Source organism: Geotrypetes seraphini, chromosome 3 (genome assembly GCF_902459505.1).
Source record: "Geotrypetes seraphini chromosome 3, aGeoSer1.1, whole genome shotgun sequence".
In the NCBI taxonomy this organism is placed as follows: domain Eukaryota; kingdom Metazoa; phylum Chordata; class Amphibia; order Gymnophiona; family Dermophiidae; genus Geotrypetes; species Geotrypetes seraphini.
In genome coordinates, this window is record NC_047086.1 from 310,905,024 (window position 1) to 310,929,703 (window position 24,680).

Below are 24,680 nucleotides of genomic sequence, written 5' to 3' on the forward strand. Positions count from 1 at the left end.
GTCAGGCTCACCGGCCTGTAGTTTCCCGGGTCACCTCTTGATCCCTTTTTAAAGATGGGCGTAACGTTGGCTATCTTCCAATTTTCCGGGATCTCGCCTGTTTTCAGGGATAAGTTGCAAATTTGCTGCAGTAGTTCCGCTATCTACTCCTTTAATTCCTTCAGAACCCTTGGATGTATGCCATCCGGACCCGGGGATTTGTCAGTTTTTAGTTTTTCTATCTGCCTACGAACGTCCTCAAGGCTCACTTCTATGGATGTAAATTTTTCTGCCTGACTTCCGTTGAAGAATTGCTCAGGTTCCAGTATGTTGGACGTGTTTTCGTTTGTAAATACAGACGAGAAGAACATGTTAAGCCTTTCTGCCACTACCTTCTCCTTCACCACTCCCTTCCTGTCTCCGTCGTCCAGCGGTCCCACTTCCTCTCTAGCCGGCTGCTTCCCTTTAACATATCTGAAGAATGGTTTGAAATTTCTTGCTTCCCTGGCTAGCCTCTCTTCATACTCTCTTTTGGCTTTCCGGACCTCATGGTGACATTCTTTTTGATGCTTCTTGTGCTCTTTCCAGTTCCCCTCAGTTTTGTCCTTTTTCCATTTCTTGAATGATTTTTTCTTATTGCCTATCGCTTTCTTCACTGTTTTGGTTATCCACGCCGGGTCTTTTGTTCGATTCTTTTTACACCCCTTCCTGAATCTGGGGGATATACAGATTTTGCGCCTCGCTCACCATGTCCCTGAAGAAGGACCAGGCATGATTTACCGTTAGCCATGTTTTGGAAGTGTTCCTAAGTTTCTTCCTTACCAATTCCCTCATTGCTTGGTAGTTTCCTTTCCTGAAGTGACCAGAAATTTAAGATGTTTTGCTTTAAGCCTGCATCTTCTTAGGTTATTTCTCAAGCTGTGTTGATTTACGTTTTTTTTTTCCTCATTTATGCATTCTCCTGTCCTCTGTCAGTGGTCCTGTCCTGTCAGTGGTCTTTAGTTTTGAATGCTTATTATAACTGCATTTGTTCCTGATTTGTTAAATTATTTTTCTTTTATATTAAGGAAGCTCTCAATTTACCTTTCAAATGTATACTTGTATAATTTTTGTAATCCCATAAAAAGCAAATAGAGCTTCAAAACTGACTACTCATACAATAATCATAAAAACCACTATAAGAAAACATATGTAATATTTTAACAATTATACTTTCTATTTCTTTTTTCATTATCACTCGCATGACATGAAAGTATAAAAATAGCCCAAAACAAGCAATTTGCTTAAACAATGCAGCGTCAGGTCTATTTCATCATATGAGTATTTTGTTTAGGATGATTCTTTGTAAAACACTAACCCCTTCCTTTACTAATGCGTAGCATGGGTTTTAGCGCTGGCAGCAGCGGTAACAGATCCGCCGTTCATAGAACTCCTATGAGCTTCGGAGAAGTTACCGCCGCTGCTGGCCCTAAAACCCATGCTATGCGTTAGTAAAGGAGGGGGATAAATTAAAAATATATACTGCTTATATAGTTTTCCTGTTGGTTCATCTCCTTCAGCTTGTGCTTTTTATATATATTGCTGCTTCTTTGCTGCTAATTGCTGGATTTGTGAAAGAACTCACACATCTTAAAATATGCTCAGGCAAAGATTATACTAAGCAACAATTAACACAAATACATTTTTTTAAAAAATTTGCTATTGTGAGAGTACAAGAAATTTTATCTTACCTTCTTACCCGCTATGTAACCTCCAGCTGCACCAAAACTTTTAGTGAAAGTTCCCATCAATACATCGACGCTGGCAGGATCCACCCCAAAATACTCCACCACACCACGACCTGTTGGCCCCACTGCACCAATGCTGTGAGCTTCGTCCATGTACAGGTAGGCTTTGTACTTCTTTTTCAAGGCCACCAGCTCTGGCAGTCGCACAATCGAACCTTCCATGCTAGGGAGTAGGAAAACACCTTGCATTTAGATACTATTGACTAGAGTGGTTTGCCCCTGCTATCCATGTATACTGTATATTTATCATGAAAAGCATTTCCCTCCTGCACAGAGGCTGAAATACAGACAAAATTAAGGAGCTGATTCGCTACATTTTGAGATGATTTAAACATGCATAACACATTTACATCAGTGTAAATCACTGCACTAGTCACTAATGCTATACTCCCAGATCTTTCTCCTTTAGCTGTTCCAAGACTCAATCCTTCCTCTTTGTTCCTTTTTATCGTCTGACTGACACCCTTTCTCTGGATTCCCAGTCTGGAATTCAGCACTCAGTTCTGGTGTCTAAGGTATCCCCTTCTTTTAGGCCTTCTTCTAATCAACCCTGGCCGAGATGGTTTCATTCTGGTCATTCTGGAGTATTTTAACTCCCTGTGCAGAAAGATTATGGAAGAAACATAGGACTGCCTGTTTCCTTACCCTCTATAACAGGGGTGCCCACACTTTTTGGGTTTGCGAGCTACTTTTAAAATGACCAAGTCAAAATGATCTACCAACAATAAAATAAAAAAAACCTCACAAAGCACACTGTACGGTTTTTAGCGCACTGAGCTGCCCTGAATGCCCTGCGCTGTTCTTGATGCTCATAGGCTCCCTGCGCTAAAAACCGCTATTGCAGTTTAGTATAAGGGGGCCATAGTGCAAAATATAGACAGCAGATATAAATTCTCAAAACGGACACATTTTGATCACTAAATTGAAAATAAAATCATTTTTCCTATATTTGTTGTCTGGTGATTTCATGAGTCTCTGGGTTGCACTTTCTTCTTCTGACTGTGCATCCAATATTTCTTCCCTTCTTTTAGCCTCCTGTATGCTTCCTCTCCTCCAGACCTCATTCCCTCTCCCAACTTTTTCTGCCTCTCTTCCTGCCCCCTCCTCTTTCTTCCTCTCTTCCTGCCCCCTCCTCTTTCTTCCTCTCTCCCTGCCCCCTCCTCTTTCTTCCTCTCTCCCTGCCCCCTCCTCTTTCTTCCTCTCTCCCTGCCCCCTCCTCTTTCTTCCTTTCTCCCTGCCCCTCCTCTTTCTTCCTCTCTCCCTGCCCCCTCCTCTTTCTTCCTCTCTGCCCCCTCCTCTTTCTTCCTCTCTTCCTGCCTCCTCCTCTTTCTTTCTCCCTGCCCCCTCCTCTTTCTTTATGTCTCCCTGCCCTCCTTTCTTTCTTTCTTTCTTTCTTTCTCTCTCCATGCCCCCTTTCTTTCTGTCTCCCTGCCCTCTTTTCTGTCTGTCTGTCTTTCTCTCTCCATTCTGACGGAGGAGCGGAGGAGACAGAGAAAGGGTCAGAAAAAGCAGCGGAGGAGCTTACAAGGGACGGAGGAGGCAAAGCAGGGGAGCGGAGAGAAGCGCTGAAATCGCCAGAGTCGGAGGCGGACGGGACGCGCTGGTAACTCCGCCCACCCCCCCGACGTCACAGCAGATCTCCCCCCCATAAAAGGGCTCAAGCCAACGGCGCGCGGCCGTTTGGCGCGCGGCGAAGGCGAGCGGCAAAGGCGCTTGCCTTAGCGAGAGCGCCTTTGCGAAGGGCCTCAAGAAGGGCATCAAGGAAGGGCCATCAATTTCAGCTGGTCTCTAAAATCCTACAACTAGCTAATTTACCAATCAACTTCAGTCTTTCTTTAATCTTTCCTTCTTCCGGGTCTTTCAACTCTCTACTTCTACCTAACCTACAAGCACACCTAACAGGTGGACTACACCAACCACTCTATTCTAACAGGCAGACCACGCTATCATCTATCCTCTAATATTTAATAATATTTAAATTAGTCTGTCCTCTCTAGCTCATAACAGGCAACCTATCAATTAACATACTAGTATATCCCTCTGACCTAAACAAACTAACTAATTTATCCCTCCAACCTCAACACATTCTGACCAACACCTAACAGCCCCCATTCTGACATATCTATAAAAATAAAAAAAAGATAAATAAATAATAATAAAAAAACCTTTATATATGGCAGGCAGAACTAGAGGCAGCAAGACTTCAGTCAAGACAGGCAGCTCAGTCGCCGAGAGTACCCAGGGGATGGCTACGGTCTTCGTACAGATAGAGGGAGAGCCTGGGCAGAGGGCAGAGGTCTCTGTACAGACCGAGGCCATCCCCTCAAAGATGTCTTCAGTCTCCACTCAGACGGAACCAATTGATCAGCCAGAGGAAAGCCTTCTGCTAGAGCTGAAGAGTCTGAGAAAAGAGATTCAACGCTTAAGGAGCATCCGTGATGACGAGACCTTCATCGACGGAATAATCCAAGAACTGTCTCAGATCACCGAACGAGAGCTTGACTTGACCATCCTTGAGACACCCAAAGCTTCCAGAACTTCAGACTTGAATCCAACCGTCGGAATTCAGGAAGTCACTGGAGACGCTGATTCCTGGCAGCTGGTGACTTCCTCCACAGGAAAACGCAAAAAACCTAATTCTGTTTCTCTCTCTCACATACATGGCAGCTCTACATCGACACCACATATCCCCCTTAAGAACAGATACCAGCTGCTACAGGAAGGTCCTGACAATGAAGTACAAGAAGTGGTTGAGCAGACGGTTCCGGTTCCATAGTCCACAGGTCGGCCCACCCCTAGGAAGCGCAGAGTTGTGGTCATCGGGGATTCACTGCTAAGAGGCACCGAGGAACCAATTTGTAGACCAGATCTGCAATCAAGAGAGGTCTGCTGTTTGCCAGGGGCCAGGATCCGGGATGTAACTGCTAGCCTGAGCAGACTCATCAAGCCCCAATATCACTTCCCTATGATTCTCATCCATGTCGGAACCAACAACACTGCCAGGGGCACCCCGGAGAGCATACCCGAAGACTTCAGAGCCCTGGGAGAGAAGATGAGGAGGATGGATGCGCAGGTGGTCTTCTCCTCGATCCTCCCAGTGAGGGGCAAGGGCAGTGCCAGGGAGGATCGAGTCCGGAGGGTGAACGACTGGCTGTAGGAATGGTGCAAGGAGATGAACTTTGGGATCCTGCACCACGGAGAGGCACTGCAAGGACTGCTGGGACCAGACGGGTTACACCTGACCAAGAGGGGGAAGAACGTCCTTGGACACCGTCTAGCCCGCCTACTACATAGGGCTTTAAACTAGGTAAGTTGGGGGATGGTTTGGGCTACCAATACTCTTTAGAGTTTGAACTAAGTAAACACTACATTTCTGGGATACATTACAATTCTGGGTCTAGGGGGAGTACACATAGCAATTCTGGGTCTAGAGGGAGTACACACTGTAATTCTGGGACCAGCGAGAGTGCACACGCTGCAAATTGCACTAAAGGAGCTCAAGTAGCCCAAACGGGAATACCCCCACAGGGTACACACATTACCGAGTCTGAAATAGGAGCACACTGCAGTCATGGGGAGTCCAGGATAGGTATACGCTGTAACTCTGGGTCTAGGGAGTGTAAGAGACACGCGAAAAATACTAATGGTGTCCTAGTTGATAAAGAGGGACTGTCCCCATTGAGATATAACAAACACACAACATGGAGGGCTATGTACGTCAACGCCCACAATCTGGGAAACAAGATCCTAGACTTGGAAACAGAAATGAGGAATGCCGACCTGGATGTGGTGGCGATATCTGAGACCTGGCTCACAGACTCCCACGGGTGGGACATGGTCATACCAGGTTACAACTTGCTTCGCCGGGACAGGGAGGGCAAAATGGGAGGTGGGGTAGCATTATATACTAAAGATGACATTAAGGTCACCAGAATCACAGATGTACAGTACACTGGGGAATCCCTTTGGGTAAATTTGGCCAGAGGGAAGGACAAATGCCTGTATCTTGGCGTAGTATACAGACCCCCAAGACATCAAGAAGACCTAGATATGGAATTAATCGGAGATATAGAGAATATCACCTTGCAGGGGGACACAGTATTGGTAGGTGACTTCAACATGCCCGATGTGGATTGGGTCACGCTTTCCTCTGCCTCCGGCAGCAGCAGGAAGCTATTAAACTCTTTGCATGGAGCAGGACTCAGGCAACTGGTATTTGAGCCAACAAGGGATCAGGCAATTTTGGACCTGGTACTTACCAATGGAGAAAGTATCACAGAGGTCTCGGTGGGTGAAACTTTGGCCTCCAGTGACCACAATATGATATGGTTCAATCTCAGGAAAGGTTTCACGAAATCTACCACACTGACCAAGGTTCTCAGGTTCAAGGACACAAACTTCCAAGACATGGGAGACTTCGTTCACCAGGCGCTACAAATCCAAGCAGACACCAACAGCGTGGAGGAAATGTGGTCAACTTTGAAAACCACCATACAGGAAGCAACCAACCGCTATGTTAAATCAGTAAGCAAACGGAGTAGGAACAACAAGCCACAGTGGTTCTCTACGGAGATCTCGGACCTCATCAAAGAGAAGAAAAAAGCATTCATCTCTTACAAACAATCAGGGACACAGGACTCCAGAGAAGATTATCTAACCAAGTCAAGAGCCGTCACAGCAGCAGTTAGGGAGGCCAAATTCTGCATGGAAGAGTCTCTAGCAAAGAACATCCATAAGGGAGATAAATCTTTCTTCAGGTATATCAGTGACAGAAAAAAGAACTCGGGCGGGATAGTACGACTCAGAAAACCAGACGGAGACTATGTAGAAACGGACTCGGAAAAAGCCCAAGTATTCAAAATAAATGAATACTTCTGTTCAGTCTTCACCCGCGAAGCACCGGGAATCGGCCCTCAACCACAGACAAGGATTAAATCAGAAGACCCGTTTAGTAATTTCAAATTTACACCCAGCAGCGTCTACTGCGAGTTGTCAAAAATCAAGGTCAACAAGGCAATGGGGCCAGACAACCTACACCCTAGGGTACTCAGGGAGTTGGGTGATGTCTTGGCGGAACCACTATCTGCGCTCTTCAATCTCTCCCTTAGTACAGGTAACGTCCCGATGGACTGGAAGACGGCTAATGTCATTCCACTACACAAGAAAGGCTCCAGGATAGAGATGGCAAACTACAGACCAGTGAGTCTCACTTCAATAGTGAGCAAACTAATGGAAACCCTAATCAAACGCCAATTGGATAGGATCATGGACGAGGAGAATCTACAGGATCCCCGCCAACATGGATTCACTAAGGGGAGATCCTGCCAATCCAATCTGATCAGCTTCTTTGACTGGGTGACGAGGAAGCTGGATGTTGGTGAGTCCCTGGACATCGTCTACCTGGATTTCAGCAAAGCATTTGATAGCGTGCCACACCGCAGGTTGCTGAGCAAGATGAGTTCTTTAGGTTTGGGCGACACATTAACCAAATGGGTTGGGAACTGGCTTGGGGGTAGGCTTCAGAGGGTGGTGGTGAATGGCACCCCCTCCGAAATGTCGGAGGTGATAAGTGGAGTGCCACAAGGCTCCGTTCTGGGCCCGATCTTGTTCAACATCTATATAAGAGACTTGACAGAAGGGCTCCGAGGTAGAATAACATTATTCGCCGATGATGCCAAACTGAGCAATGTGGTGAGCAAAAGCACAGACAAAAAAGCAATGGCAGACGATATGGTGCATGACTTACTTCTGCTGGAGCACTGGTCTAGGTCCTGGCAACTCAGCTTCAATGCCAAAAAATGCAAAGTCATGCACCTGGGAAACCAAAATCCATGCAAGATTTACATCCTAAATGGCGAGATTCTGACAAGAACTGAAGCAGAAAGAGACTTAGGGGTGATTGTCAGGGAAGACATGAAGTCTGCAAACCAAGTGGAGCAAGCTTCATCCAAAGCAAGGCAAATCATAGGTTGCATACGCAGGAGTTTCGTCAGCCGTAAACCTGAAGTCATTATGCCACTGTATAGATCCATGGTGAGACCGCACCTGGAGTACTGTGTGCAATTCTGGAGGCCGCATTACCGCAAGGATGTGCTGAGACTGGAATCGGTCCAGAGAATGGCCACCAGGATGATCTCGGGACTCAAAGAGCTCCCGTACGAGGAGCGGTTAGGGAAATTGCAGCTCTACTCACTCGAGGAGCGTCGAGAGAGGGGAGATATGATCGAGACATTCAAGCATCTCACGGGCCGCATCGAGGTGGAAGAAGACATCTTCTTCTTCAAGGGTCCCGCGGCAACAAGGGGGCATCCGTGGAAAATCAGGGGCGGGAAACTGCACAGTGACACTAGGAAGTTCTTCTTCACTGAAAGGGTGGTTGATCGCTGGAATAGTCTTCCACTTCAGGTTATTGAGGCCAGCAGTGTGCCAGATTTTAAGGCCAGATGGGACAGACATGTGGGATCTATCCGCAAAGATAGATAGGGAGGGTCACTGGAGTGGGCAGACTTGATGGGCCGTGGCCCTTATCTGCCGTCTATTTCTATGTTTCTATGTTTCTATATCCCCTTTCTTTCTGTCTGTTTGATATAGGCAGAGTCAGAAAGTTCTTTTTTTTAAAAAATATGTTTATTGAGGAGTCAACAAGAGAGACCAGTAGTACAAACAGAAAATAAAACAATAGGCAACAAGCATACAAGAAGCTAAGCAGAAGTGTAAAACACAACTGATGTAATCGCTGTTCATATTCCATATTCCATATCAGAAATGGTATGACTCTCAGGTCAACCCCAACAAAATTTTTTTTTCAAATATATAACAAACAACCAAATCCCTCAGCGAAGCCCCCAAACCAGAATCTAACCAATCACCCACTCATGCACTCCACCCTCTCATACAAACATGCTCCACATCCATACCCCCATCAGCTAGACACCCCCCCTGAACCCCCCATGCTGGAGACTATAGGCAGCTGTAAATAAACCCGCCATAAGGCCAGGTAAGCCAGTACCTCAGGCTTGGTAGAGTGCTTGTAGTAACCAAGCTCAAAGCGGGCTAACTCATGCATTTGATGTATCCAACAGTCCAGAGGAATAGCCCCCGTCTGAGTCCAATATTGCAAGATCAGACGTTTAACTGTCAGCAGCGTCAGGTAGATAAAGCGCCTCTGGGGAACCGTGAGGCCCTGCTCCTCCAATAAAGTCTGATCACCGAGCAACAATGTCTTATAATCCCAATCAATAGTGCGTTGGAGAACCAGCCGAAGCTGCGCAAAGGAGGAGTTCCATAAAGCAAGCTCAGGGCATTCCAAAAAAGAATGGAGGAATGTCCCTGGGGCTCCACTGCACTTAATACATGTGGGTTCCTCCCATAGACCCATCCGAGCACCCCGAGCTGCAGTAATGTAAGCTCTATGAAGGATTTTAAATTGGGTCTCCTGCCAGGCCGCAGATTTCACAAAAGCATGAAGGGAGTGAAATAGCGTCAGAAAAGAATCAGGGGTATAATGGGAGGCCAAGTCCTTGTTCCAAGCATCGCATAACATAGTCAGATGCCCCTGAGACACAGACGAGCGCACCACCCGATATCAGAGCGAGAGAGAGCTCAGGGCAGACGGAATACGCAATAAGTGTACATCGAGGTTGCCACAAGACCACTCCGCACCATAGCGCGAACAAAGACTCTGAAAGTAGTGACGGGCCTGTAAATAAGCAAAGAAATTAGTTTTGGGTATGTATTCTACTTATCCTGAAATTGGGCAAAAGAATCAAATACCCCCGTGTCCGCATCCATCAGGTGTGAGAGCGTCAAAGCCCCCCAAGCCGCCCAATCAGCAAAGGGGGAACCTCCCGCTCCCGGTAAAAATTCCGGATTGCCCTGCAGTTGTAGAAAAGGCGATGCCCGGGGAGATCTTGCCTGTACCCGACGCCACCACCTCCATGCCTGGCGGAGAGGGCGCAAAAAATGAAATTTAGAAGACAAGTCGCCTCGCAATCCCCCCGGGGAGTGCAGAAGGTTCAAGAAAGTGTAAGGCGCACTCCATCCCTCCAGCCACCCCTCCGGGGAGAATCTGGCCGACCCCGTCACTCCCTCGTGAATAAAGCGCATCAAAGCCGCCACGTTATAAGCACGGATATCCGGAAGCCCTAGCCCTCCCTCTAGCTTAAAAAGAGTCAACTTAACATAGGCAATACGGGCTGTCCGGCCACGCCAAAGAAATACTGAAAAGAGAGAGCGAAGCCTCCGGACATCGCGCTGTAAAATCCAAAAGGGCACCGTTTGGAGAGGATAGAGTAGCTTAGGCAATAAGATCATTTTGATGAGCGCCGCTCTCCCCAAGAGGGACAGCGGGAGATCCCGCCACGCGTGACACAAAGCCTGAATCTTATCAAGTACAGCCAAGATATTACTCTGGTACATTACCCCAGGTTCTGGGTGCAAATAGATACCCAAATACCTCATGGGAGTTATCACCGGAGGTAACTGCAGACCAGAGTGCCAAGGTTCCCACCCAAGCCCCGACAAAGGTAACAATTCCGATTTCGTTCAGTTCACCCGGAGACCGGAGAGAACACCGAACGCCGATACCAATTGTAACGCCACCGGCAAATGAATAGGGGCCAGGTCCAGGAAAAGTAAAATATCGTCTGCAAATAAGGTAATACGGCACTCCGACTTACCTATGCGGATGCCCCGTAAGGCAAGGCTGGTACGGATCTTAATAGCTAGCGGTTCTATAGCTAAAACAAACAATAGGGGAGAGAGGGGACAACCCTGGCGAGTACCTTGGCAGAGTGGAAATTGCTGTGAAAGGCTGCCATTAATAAGGAGCCGAGCTTGCGGCTTCGTATAAAGCCCCCGTATCCAAGCAAGGAAAGTCCCCCCCACACCATATTCCTGCAACACCCAAAAAAGGTACTGCCAGGAAATACTGTCAAAAGCCTTTTCCATATCAAGCCCGACAATCGCGGAAGTACCCCCTCTCCCCCTATGTTCATGGATCGCAGTCAGTGCCTTAAGAAGGTTCATCGATGCATATTGCTGAGGAACAAAACCCACCTGGTCATCCCCGATAAGTTGAGGGAGAAACACATTAAGCCTAGTTGCCATAATAGAGGCCAACAGCTTAACATCCTGATTTAATAAGGCGATGGGCCTATACGAACCGACCTGCGCGGGGTCCTTTCCCGGTTTCGGAAGCAAGGTAATATGAGCTAGATTACACGGAACGCCCTTGGGGTCAGTGGAAAGGAAATTAAAATAATTACCCAAGGGTTGTGAAAAGCAAGTCAGGCATAAGTTTGTAATATTACATTACATTACATTACATTAGTGATTTCTATTCCGCTTGTGCCTTGCGGTTCTAAGCCATCCGGACCAGGCGATTTACTGAGTTTTAGTTTTTTAATCCCCGCCTGGATTTCCTCCGATGAGATGGCGCCGTTCAACTGCTCCGTCTGATCCTCTGACAACCGCGGGATAGGTAAATCCTGAAAGAAGCAATCCCGCTCCTCTATCGTGAAGTCCCTCTGTGCATAAAGTGCCTTGTAAAAGTCAACAAACTGCTCTCGGATTTGAGATTCCTGGGTAAGAGTCTCTCCCCTCGTATTCCTAACTACACGGATAATTTGCTTCTTCCGGTAAGGCCGGACCAAATTCGCCAAGAGTTTGCCCGCCTTTCCACCCCATCGATAAAGATGAAATTTTTGATAATAAATATCCTGTCGAGCCCTAGCGTCCAGGATCTCATTAATTTGAAAGCGCAAAGCGCGGATCTGCTGACCATCTGAACCCTGTAACGTCGTTCGGTGGCGCTTACGAAGCTCGGTCAATTCCCCGTCAGGGCAAGAAGTTTCTCCCCCTGTTGCTTCCGCTGTGCGGCTACATATTGGATGATATGACCCCTCAATACAGCCTTTGAGGCCTCCCAGAATACTACCGGATCTACATCAGGGGTATTATTATACAAGTCATAGTCCACCCACTTGTCCCTCAGGTAGTCTCTGAACTTCTGGTCGCCGTAAAGGGAGGTCGGGAATCGCCATAACTTGTCACCCCTGCGCTCCGTGACTTCTATTGCCACTAGGACTGCCGAGTGGTCCGACAAAGTATTATCCTCAATGGAAGCCCTGTCCATACGATGAAAAAGGGTGTGAGATATCAAAACATGATCAAGTCGGGAATACATAGAATGGGGATGAGAGTAGAATGTAAATTCCCTATCAAAAGGTTGGAGAGTTCTCCAGGTATCCACCCCCCCAAGTGAGCACAGAAGAAATTCATCCCTTGTTGCTCACGATTCCGAGGCCGCGGCCTGGCAGGAGAACAATCAACCTTCGGGTCGGCTGTGACATTAAAATCACCTCCCACAATCAGTTGGTAAGTAGGGAAATGAGCCATGATACCCAGCAGCCCAGAGTAAAAAACATTCGGGGCATACAGATTGCAAAAAAGAAACTGAAAACCCCAGAGGTCCCCTGCGACCACTATGTATCTGCCCTATTTATCCTGAATTGTTTTATGAATATGTAGGGGCAAATTTTTATGAACCAGGATAGCCACTCCTCTCTGGCCGCCATTATAGGCTGAATACCTCACATCCCCGACCCATTCCCTGCGCAGCTTCTCATGCTCAGCACTCGTAAGGTGCGTCTCTTGAAGGAAAGCAATATCCACCCGACGCTGCTTGAGCCACGTGAGAATTTTCTTTCTTTTAATAGGAGAATGAATACCATCAACATTTAGAGTTACCACTGTCAAATTAACCATAGCTATGCAGCATAAAAAGCCACCAATAGAGCCACAATATAAAAAGAGAAAATGGATGAAGAGACCAGACCCCCCAGCTAGGCCCGGCCCCCATTAAATAAAGCACCCATAGAATCCAGCAATCCCCCACCCTCCCCCGACCCGCTCTCATATACGCCAGCCAAACACACACCATCCTCCACACATACACCCCATACGCTCCCATTAACGCCACCCCCCTCCCTCCCCCCCGCACGCCAGTCCTTCTAACATGCACTCCCAGAAACAGACCCCCAACCTACCCGGAGACCCCCCCTCCACCCCCCATCCATGTCCCCTACTCTCCAAAATGCAACAAAGTCGAACAGGCACAACGAAGTGATATGTGGAGCAGACTAATGACAAGTCAAAAAAGTTCAGTAATATTCAGGGCTCCAAACCCCAGCATTCTGGGGAGGTTTCAGTGCAGGTCCCAGGGCGCATAGTCCCCTCGCAACCCCCAGCCAGCATATAACAGAACGGACTCAGCTATACGAAGGGCAGGAAGGATTGAGGCCAAATCCACTCCAGAAACAGAGCAGTCCAGGCAGCATAACAAGAAATCCTGTAGACCCAAAGCAGATAAACCAGGAGTGCTATTCCGGGCTCCGAGGTACCACTCCCGCTATCAGCTCAGCAAGTACCAAGGAACCCAAGAGCCTCGCCAGGCCAGAGCAGAAACAAATCAGGAAAGCGATGTCTTGCGATGTGAGCTCAGGCAGGTAACTTGGTCAGGAAAACCCGAGCCTCCTCCACCGTAGATAGGGAGTGGGTCTGCCCATCATGCCACACCCGCAGTCGAGCTGGAAATACTAAGGCAAACTTGATCCCCTGATTATGTAGATCTGTACAGCAGGGTGCCATGGCTTTTTGTAAAGCAGCCACTCTTATCGAATAGTCATTAAAAGCCAGTACTTTGGAGCCTTCATATTCCAGGGCCCCCACCTTCCGGAACGCGCGGAGCAGTAATTCCTTCTCCCGCCAATTCGTGTAGCGGGCAATAGCCACGCGAGGTCTCCCGGCCCCAGAAACACGCACTCCAACACGGTGGGCCCGCTCGCAGGCAAATTGCATGGTGTTTTCAGCAATGCCCAGAGCGGTAGGCAGCCACTTGCTAAAGGTCTCATATAACTCCGCATCAGTGACCGATTCCGGAATCCCGACCAGCCGCAAGTTGTTTCATCGGCTGCGGTTTTCCTGGTCATCCAGTTGGACAGTTAACTCCCTGGTCTGTTGTTGTAGTGCCGACATCTGCGCCGCCATGCTCGAGCACGTGTCTTCCTGGTCAGACATGCGCTGCTCCACCTCATTCAGGCGTCGGGTGTGGGAGTCGAATTTTTCATTCATTTCATCTACCACGGACTGTATTTTGTTCAGTCTATCCGCCAGCGCTGCCAATACAGATTTGGTGATGTCGGTAATCCAGTCCCCAGCCGGGATCGTGAAGGTGGCCTGGTCCGCCGCCATCTTGGAGGGGGTAGACAAAGATTTTTCCCGGGAACCCCGTGCCGATTTTATAGGCATACCTGGTGCTCAAAACGATCAGCAAAGCACCCGGGTAGGGGCAGCAGCTGATCCCCAGCAGAGCAGCAGAAAAAGCTCCAAGGGAAGACCCGGTAAGCAGATAAAAATTGCCGATTTGAGAGGGACGGGGCGGGAGCTCTCCTCACAGGCGTCCTCTTAGGTAGGCTGCATCACGTGACCCCCCCCCCCCCCCCCGAGTCAGAGAGTTCTTATGTTTGGCAGGACATGATGGAGAGGTCTAAGGAGTGTGAGGGACTGAATGCCTTGATTCATCTCTCGTAGAAACCAGCGAACGAGGATCCCTCGTAGCATGCCTCGACAGAGGAGTCTGGGGCCTCGATGAGCTTCTAAGTGGAGAAGAACGAGGCATTAAAGGCTTCCTGGTTCGAGACCTATGACTGGGCTTGGAGGGAGTCTCGATGGGCCTCAAAGAACGAGGGAGAGAAGACTTCATATCCCTCCTCGAAGACAGGTGCCTCAATGAAGAGGAATGCTTCAAATGACACCTGAATCGAGGCTTCTGCACCACCTCTCGAGCAGGTTGAGTAGCTGGAGACCTGGACTTGGAAGGATGAGGCGAGGAGTCACTGGAGGACAAAGGTCGAGACCTGACAGATTTAGCTCCTCGCGCCTTGACAGAACGCTCAGACTGGCTCGCAGGAAGCAGGGTCGAGGCAGGGGCAAACTTAGCAAACATAGAGCCAAGCTGGGGGAGCAATGTTGGAGCCCAATTACAAGCTCCACTCAAAGCCACAAAATCGCCGAACTCAAGGAAGCAGTGCAGATGATCTTGGACAGCCTACCACAGGGACCAATTGACAAGGCTGTTAAAAATGTCCCAAAGTGATGAAGACTTGAGTTAAAGCTAGGGGTGAACACTTTGGCCCAGATTCTGTATAGGACGCCCAGTCTCAGAAGCCACCTAAGCGGTTTTTGAGAACTGCACACGGGTGTCCTATAGAGAATTGCATCTAAAACCGCCTAATAACCCGATTCTCTAACTGATGTTCATTTCACAGGCGCTGCTTAGAGAATTGGGTTGCCGCTGAGCTTATCGTGGCAAGGGATCTCCCTGCTGCAATAAGTTTAGCGGCTGCCCGTCCCTCCTGTACATTGCTGGCAGGAGGGACTGGGCATCCCTCCTGCCGGACCGCCCCCACCCTCCCCTACATCACCGTCAGGAAGGATGTCCAGTCCCTCCGGCCGGAATCCTCTCCCCCAAACATAGCTGGCGTCCCCCCCGCCAGACCTCCCACTCTCCCTATACATTGCCAGCAGCAGGGATGCCCAATCTCTCCTAATGGAAAACCCTCCCCTTACATCACTGGCAGGAGGGATGCCCAGTTTCTCCTGACTGAACCCCTCACCCTCCCTGAACATAGTGGGCATCCCCCCACCAGAACCCCTCACCCTCCCTATACATCGCTGAAACTGAGCAAGGACTTCTATTTTGAAGTTTGGTTTTTTTGGAAGTTTAATCGCCTTTTTCCTGTGAGGAAAGTGAACCGAGGGACACTGAGACAATGGGGTTTGCCCCGTGTTACGTGGTGGGATAGTGGGCCTGTGCGTGGTGCCGGTGCCTGAAGATCTGCTTCCTGTGCTGGGCCTTGAGAGTTCACGTTCGACGTGAGAGTTCACGTTCGACGTGAACTCTCAGGCCTTGAGCATGCGCACATGCTCAAGGCCCAGCACAGGAAGCAGATCTTCAGGCACCGGCACCACGCACAGGACATGCTGGTGCCGTTGCCGCTGCGGAGGCTACAGCAAAGTAAGAAGAGGGTTCGGGTGGGTTGGGGGACCTCAGGTCGCGGCGGGGGGGTGCCCGATGGCAGCGGGGGGTGCCGGATCGCGGGGGGGGGGGGAGGGTGCCGGTTCACGGGGGGGGGCGCTCGCAAATCGAAGCGCGCTCGGTTTCCGAGGTGCTGATTTTGCAAATGTTTTGCTCGTCTTGCAGAACACTCGCAAACCGGTGCACTCGTAAACCGAGGTACCACTGTATATATATCCATCCCAAAATTTGCAGTGTTTTTGTACAATATGATATAGTTCATCATGGCTTTATTATCTTTAATGTTTGTTGAATTGTTTTTCCATATTGATTGTTTTGCAGTTTGTATACAGCATTGTCAATATGTACTGATATAATGTATTCTGTTTTTTTATATGGCATGTTCTTAACACTGCACCTTTTTTAATAATCATGTTTGTTGATCATCTACACATCATTATGTTTATTATTTCTCATATCATTCCATATCATTCTCATATCATTCTCATATCATTCCATATGCTTAGTTATATTTTTGGTTTTCAAATTTATATTCACAAGCATGAGTTCATTGAGCTATATATTAGTTTTTAATGCATCCAGTTTAAACGGTCTGTATTTTTCACATTATAGATTCACATACTGATAAAGGAGTTATTTTGTTCTGTGGATCTCATTTTACAGGTGTGCTAAATCTTTCTTTCTTCAGTTTATTTATCATTTATATGTATTCTTTTTTTATCAATTTGAACATATTTCAATAAAATACATATTGAAAAGATACAAGAGTCTTAAACATTAAAAAAATAAGAAATTATAAGCAAATAAATCAACAGTTCCTTACACTGCATCAATACTCTTGTAATAGACCTCATTATGGAGAGAGACAATTTCACAATCAGAAGGAATGATATTATAAACAAAAAGTTATTAGGAAAAGTAGTGACACATCCCCATTTATGATATAGGCTTGCGTACTAAGAAAAATTGTAACTGGGAGGGTTCATAAAATATATAGGAATTCTGATCCAAATAGATCATACAATTACAGGGATATCACAATTGAAATTTTGCTCCCAATTCTTTCATGCTATCTTTCATTTCTAGGAATCATTTCCTTCTTGTCTGTGTAGTTCTGGATACATCTGCAAACATTGAGATTTTAATATTCAAAAAGTGAACTTCCTTCAGCCTAAAAAAAAGGCGAAGGAGTGCTTCTTTATCTTGTATGGATTTTTGTTTCGTTTCACTTTCCGTTGCAATACTAAGAAATGAGTTGCTGATATTGCTTATGTTGCAGTCTTTACTACTATCACATCTTTTCTTTTGCCGGGGGTGGTCTCTATAATTGTCCTTCATACATACACCACCCCCACCTTCTAGTTTAAATGCCTAGAAAAATATTGTCTAAATTTCTCTGCAAGATTTCTTTTTCCTGCTGTAGTAATATGTAGCCCATCAATGCAATATAGCTTCTTGTCCTTTCATGTATTTCCCCATCTTCCTATGTACCTGAAGCCTTCTTGATGACACCAGGCTTTGAGCCATCTATTAAAGTCCTCTGTGTTTTTCACTCTTTGCTCTCCCTTTCCATATGCAGGCAGTATTTCAGAAAAAGCTAAAGTGTTTACAAAAGGTTTCACACCCTCACCAAGTTCCCGAAAAGCTTTCTGTGCTGCAAGTGTGGAGTTGTTGGCCAGGTCATTTGTTCCCAGATGGATGACAACATCAGTGTTAAAATCCTTAGTTTCTTCCTTAATTATAGTCTGTATAAGTGCTCTGGTTAAAAACTGTTTTTACAAACTAAGAATGATTCGATCATTGGCCCCTTTTCTCGACACCAGTTCTCTTAACATTTTGATTCATTCACTCATAATTTCAAAAATAGATTATTGCAATTCGCTTCTAAAAGGCATATATCATAAAGATTTGAAACGTCTGCAACTAATTCAAAATACGGCCATCAAGATAATTTTCAGAGCAAATAAGTATGACCATGTTACCCCTCTGCTAAAAGACGCCCACTGGTTACCAATCTCACATAGGATAACTTATAAGATAGCCCTTTTGACTTTCAAAACTATGCAGACTAATTCCCCAGCTTTCATAGATAGAGTATTGATTCCTTATGATCCACCGAGATCTTTGAGATCCATATCCCAGTCTAATCTAGTCATTCCTTCCTTAAAAGTAATTGGCACACGTCGAACTTCTATTTTCTCCGTAACAGCCCCTACGATTTGGAACGCTCTTCCACTGTATCTAAAAACGGAAAATAACTTAAAAACATTTAAAAGTAACTTAAAATGTTTCCTTTTTAAAGATGCTTTTAACTAAAGTTTTATCACCCCTTTTTTTTCTCTTTCTCTTTTAAGCTGATTTTAACTAAAGTTATTTTAGTCTTCCTCTTTCTATTAATTCCTGCCCTTTTGTATTTACCCTTAATGTTTCTCTCATTTACTATAACTATTGTATTTCTCCCCTTTTTCCTTCACGTGTCTTTTGTTCGTTCGTCCTTAATCAACCTAGTATGTGTAATAGTTCGTCTTATAGATTTTTATGAAAGTATGTTTTATTGTAATTTATGTTTGTTGAAATGTTATTTTATTTAATGCTCTGTACAACGCTTTGCAGAATCGATAAAGCGTTTCATCAAAAAACTAATTAAACAATAAACAAACAATAAACAATATTTGCCTGGAACTCCTGGTAGCTGAGGATCCTGGAAGATATTTCACTATTTTGGTTTCCTCGCCTTGTGTTCCAAGGTTAATGCCTCTGATGATGGAATCCCCCAACAGTAATAGTTTTTCGTTTTTGGCTTTTTTATTTGTGCTTAGGGTGAGCTTGTTCTCTTGAGTTACCTTCATTGGTTTCAGTCCCACCTCCCTTCTGTTTTCTTGAGTATCGCAGTGCACTAGTGGAGCAAAGGAATTCTGTAGAGGTAATATTTGTGAAGGTGGATGTTTCTGTGTTACATATAGCAGTCTTCCTGAGCCTACTGTGACCCATTTATTCCTGGGCTATTTTATTCTTTGAGGTAGAGGTGGTAAGTTGGTATGATTTTGTGGAGTGATAAAAGCTGCTTTAATTGTATTCAATTCCTGTTTAAGTTTGCAGAGCTCCTCCTTAATACTAGCAAGTTGAAGACAGATGGGGCAAGCCTTAAGCCTCCAAATAGTGTGTCTTGGAATTAAAGCACCACAGTGATTGCATAGAATAAAGGTCATCTTGATTGGTTGTGAAGTGACTTGATTTGAGTAGTCCTGATTATTTGGGTCTCTATATGGTGGGACTATAAGTCTTACCCTTATTCCTATGAAGGGAAAGGGAAAGGAAATACGATTTAACAAAGGAAAGACAAGGGTTTATTTTTTTTGTGGTTTTTTTGTTTTTTTAAAGTAAGAAACAGGGAGGAGACGAGAAATTAAGCAGATATAATGCTGAAAACCAGTGAAAAGAGCAGAATATGAAATGCTGAGCACTTAGCTTTTTGAAGTTCACAGAGCAGCCTTGTTCACAGCACTGTCCCAAAGATAATGCAGTTAACTTTAGAAGTAAAACAGAGCCTCTCCCTTCTCCACCTAATCGGCAGATACAATGGCTAAAAACTAGTAAGTCAGAAATATAGGCTCTATACCACCTAAAACACAGTATTTTAAACAAAAATGCAGGCTCTATAACAAATCAGTGGCTACCCTAAAACACAGGATTTATAACAGGATTTTCCCTACTTTAGTCATCCTGAGCCACAGGCACCAGGATTTAATTAGAGTTAATAAAAGTCTTACCCTTATTCCTATGAAGAGGAAATAAGATTTAACAGAGGAAAGAGAAGGGTTTATTTTTTTGTGCTTTTTTTGTTTTTTTTAAAGTAAGAAACAGGGAGGAGAAGAGAAATTAAGCAGATATAATGCTGAAAACCAGTGAAAAGAGCAGAATATGAAATGCTGAGCAACTTATCTTATTGAAGTTCACAGGGCAGCCTTGTTCACAGCAATGTCACAGCTTTGCAAACATTTTTTGAATTTTAGATTTTTATTTTTCAGGCTATATGTTGGAATAATTCTATCTCAAACTATGGAGAAGATTCAGGCCAGCACTGCAGCAGCCTAGTGGTCATTTGATTCTGAAGTTATCAAGAAGTATCTAGAGATAAATTGACTGAGCAGCGACAGCTGTCCAAAATTAAAGCAGAGGAAAATCTGGATCCAGTATGACAGAGCTAGCACTGAGGCTCCAGAGAGCTGTGCACTCCAGCAGGCTGCCAAACACTACACCATTATAATCAAGGCTCTAAAACCACCAATTAAAAAAAAAAAATTAATCATGTGGCCAGTAAAGCCAGGGATTCTCAATAGTAAGCTATGCTTACATCTCACTTTTACCAACACAGCAACTTGCGGCATTGGAAAACTACCTGCAATGGACATAGAATATGCTGGCTTCCTGAAAAGAGTTTCTAACCTTAAGGATCTCCATACCATTAATTTATACAGTAACCCATCTCACCTCTCCAACACAGTTTTTTGTGTTCTGGAGGATGGCTCTGAAGTCACTCTTTTGTGGTCCTGCTCTATGTTACAGAAACTACTTCTAGTTTAGCCTACTAGTAATTTCTTTAAGAGTATGCTATAACTAGTACAGAGGAGCTTTGTCAGCCATAAACATCTTTCTACCAATGCAGAGGACAGGAATGAAATCTTTACAGAATACTGGTGCTCTGAACTCCAGCACAAATCAAGATTCTAAGCAGCTCGTGAAAATGCTATTCTAGTTCACAATTTGCTTTAACACAGTGCTCTAGGATTTCCCCAGTCATGATTTCCTACCTTCATTCGCTATTCATTAAATTTCTGCCAACAAAAAAAGTGCGATATGTAGGAAAAAAGTTTACCTGTAGATGCCTTCGACCAGGATTAAGATTTTTTTCCAGGCTCTATGGCTCCGAGGCTGGCCATTCACCACTGCATCCCTCAATAACCTCTCTAGGCTTTGCATATCTATCAAAAGCCATCAAAAAATGATTTTAGCATTTAGATTGAAACAGAAAGCTAAACTTAATCCAACTAGGTATAAGCATATGGTTAAACTGCCGTTTCTTATGTATATGTCAGCAAGCACACATGCATTCACCAGTAATCCTTGTATGCTTGTCACAAAGGCCCTGATTCTATAAAAGACACCTACTGAGTTAGGCACCTAACTTAAATTTTTTTTAAATTGGTTAATTGGCACTGATAATTGAAAGCGGCATTAAAAACCAATGAAAAACAATTTTAAAAATTAACCTCAGCACTTGTACTGCACCCAAGCCAAAAAAAAGCACCCACCACCAAATAACCAACAGACCCACTATTTGGGGAAATTGGCCACAGCTATTTTATTAACAATTTATTTTAACATTACACTCACTTAACTTTACTCTCATAAACTGTCAGATGGCCTGTCCTACCCTCCTCTAAATTAGAAGGCTAGATGGTGATGTCCTAGACTCCCTTCCTCGCCCCAAACACCACCTCCAACCATTTGTCTTACATTTCCCCATTTAAGGCAGGCCTTGCGGTGACACCAAGACCTTGCTTTGGGTCAATGCAGTGTCACCGCCAAACCCATACTTCTACATTTCATTACCCCCCTCCCACACACACACACACACACTTTTCCTTAAATGGCCTCCTGGTAAGGTCCTATTCCCTGCCAAAGTGTTGATAGCTCTGCTTATCGCACTGTCAGTAGCAAGAAGAAAATAAAGCAGCATGGCGATTACTGCTTTGCAAACTAGTTTGGAAAATGGTTTCTGCAGGTTATGTTGGAATAATTCTATTTCAAACTGGATATGGGAAAGCTGTTGCCTATTATTAGCACACCATCAATTGCAGAAGGTCTTGGAAAGTACTCAAGAAGATATCCAACCCGATATCAGATAAATGGATGCCATCCGTTCTATATAACCCCAGGCATTCCACTATGAGTAGTTTGTGCGCCAGAATGAACCTGCCCATAGCTATCATGAATCTTGACACCTTACGATTCACTCACACAGGCACTCAATAGACTCAGGTTTGTTTGCCCTCTTCCATATTAAACTAGGAATTATGTGGGACCACATTACTTTGGAGTAAGGGCATTGAGAGAAGACTACAAGCATATGCCGCTTCATGTGTCAGATCAAACTGACCGCTTTTATACAGCACAGGGCATCACCCCCCCTCCACCCAAATGAACTACAACATCAGGATAGGAAAAATGCTGTGCATGCAAAAAAGTCAGTATCAGCTGCTCCTATTGCATTCCATATGCCCCAGCCATGTGCCGCTAAGCACAGGTGTCTCCCCCAGTAAGACTCCATGGCTTGCCACTCTGTCCAAAAGACAAATGAGTGGCCACAGATCCATAATGGTTACTGCGGATGGGCAGACTGGATGGGCCAATTGGCCTTTATCTGCCATCATGTTCCTATGTTTCTATACGCAGGAGAGAAGGGAACAAATACAGAAGAGGAAGGGTTAATGTGCAAGGTCTAATATAAATCTTATAAGATCCAGAGCTCCACCACCCCACCCTCTTAATCCAACTTAATCCTTAATCCAACTTAATCAAGCCCACTGAACCCCCCTTGCCACTGCTATCTCAGAAGCAGCCCCAGTTCTAAATGAATGGATGCCATAGTCATCTGGTTCACAACATACTACAACCAGAACATTTTTGAAGATCATCGCAAACTAGTATCTTATTAATGGTTGCCTATCCAGATGAACCAGCCAATAAAGACCTCCCACCAGAATATTTTTGAAGATCATCACAAACTAGTAACTTATTAATGGTTGCCTATCCAGATGAACCAGCCAATAAAGATCTCCCACCAGAAGCAGCTTGGAATAATTTGCCCAACAAACTGGACAAGTAGGCCTTGTCCAACTGCGCCACAGATGCAACCAAGCACCCTTTCCCAACTAATCACATTTAGACTGGTGAATATATAAAAGTAACACTGAGTGTTACAGCAGGACATCATGGACCAATAGCCCCGTATGACCCACTGTTGCTTTGGACTGAGTAACTATTTCGCCCACTCGCATGGCTCTGCAGAAGGCCAATAAAAAAGCAACCGAGAACAGCGCCACCTCAAAGGGAGAAGCACATAGCGAAGTGGGCAAACACCCTGGCCTCACCGACGCTGCTCTTGTTTTGACAGTCACACAAAAATTTTTTTTACCAGAAAGAAATTAGTAGGGTGCAGGGCCAATCAGGGCTTCCCAAGATGCAGTGGGAGGGGGAATTCCTGGTCATCGCAGCACGCGACCCTGTAGATAGGAGGGAGTGAGCTTCCCTCCTGCCATTTGCTCTTCCAAAGGTATCGGGGGGGGGGGGGTCTGGGGATGTGGGAGGGGGGCCCATGAATGTTGGAGGGATGTGTGTGTGTATGTGTGGGGCGGACATGTTGGGGGAAGTACAGGATGTCAGGGGGTGGGGTGTAGGACTCTGTGGCTCAGCTGATCCTAACAGGGGGAATCCCCATCAGCTGAGCCACTAGGAATCTCCTGAAAACCGGCTCTGATGATGGGGATTCCTTCTGCCGTGATCAACTGATGGGAAGTCTACAGATTTTTTTTTTTGTTGTTCTTTGGGTGGTGAGAGGGGGTTGTGACCACTGGGGGAGTAAGGAAAGGTCATGCCTTAAATCCTGCAGTGGTCTTCTTGTCAGGTTGGGCACCTTTGTGGAACTTAGATGTAACTCAAACAGGTCTAACTGCCGTTGTCTAAGTTCCATCTAGGAAAGTTTTGATTATGGTTGGGGTATGTCCAGAGTGAAACCCACCTGATTCCGACCCATAGAACATCTCCCAACACGCCCCTTTGTTCTCTGGACGCACAGCAGCTTAGATGTGCTTCTGCACGTCCAGAAAGTTGGTTTTATCGGCACTTAGACGTCCCTATTAGGATGACCAAGTGCCGACTTAGGCTGGTGTTTGGAAGTTTTAAACTTTTGATTATGAGCCCCATAATAAAGGGGATGGAGCAACTCCCTTAAAGAATAAATAAAGCTCTGACTTTTGAGAAGAGATAGCTAAAAGCAGGTAAGATAGAGGTCTATTAAATTAAGTGTGGTGGGGAGGTAAATAAGGGGCTGTTGATTACTCTTTCAAACAGCACCAAGACAAAGGGGCCTGTCATTAAATTAATAGATAGCAGATTTAAATAATTTTGCAAAAGTATTTTTGCTCTTTGATTAAACTATGCAACTTGTTTGTGGAAGATGATAATTTTCCATTAAAAAAATTCAAAATAGAAGAAAAGGAAGAGTCCTACGACCGCTTAAAATGCCATGTCGTGTTGCATGAGAAAGAATAAAGTAGTTATAGTGGTTAAAGCAGTGGTCTCAAACTCAAACCCTTTACAGGGCCACATTTTGGATTTGGAGGTACTTGGAGGGCCTCAGAAAAAAATAGTTAATGTCTTATTAAAGAAATTACAATTTTGCATGAGGTAGAACTCTTTATAGTTTATAAATCTTTCCTTTTTGGCTAAGTTAATAATAATATTGCCATTTATAGCTAAAGAGACATATGACCAAGAAATTGTTTTATTTTACTTTTGTGATTATGATAAACATACCGAGGGCCTCAAAATAGGACCTGGTGGGCCGCGAGTTTGAGACCACTGGGTTAAAGAAATGTGTTAGAAACCATGTAACCAGAGCTCAAATCCTGCTTCTACTGCTGACTATGACTTTTCATCTTTTAAAACAGAGGAAATCGACAGAGACCAAGGCACTTGGGATACTTATAATAATTGCACCCCTTATATAGCACAAATGTAATAGGAGAAAAGGA

The 24,680-nt window shown here is 45.3% G+C and overlaps 1 protein-coding gene across 1 annotated transcript in view; it reads right to left on the reverse strand.

The window, feature by feature from the left end:
- Positions 1-24,680, reverse strand: part of LOC117358113 (serine palmitoyltransferase 3-like) — a 227,082-nt gene that overhangs the window by 97,174 nt on the left and 105,228 nt on the right. The window contains exons 7-8 of the mRNA XM_033939643.1: positions 20,741-20,846; positions 1,710-1,929 (exon numbers count right to left, since the gene is read on the reverse strand). Coding sequence (XP_033795534.1) covers positions 1,710-1,929; positions 20,741-20,846 — 326 coding nt within the window. The remainder of the gene's footprint in view (positions 1-1,709; positions 1,930-20,740; positions 20,847-24,680) is intronic.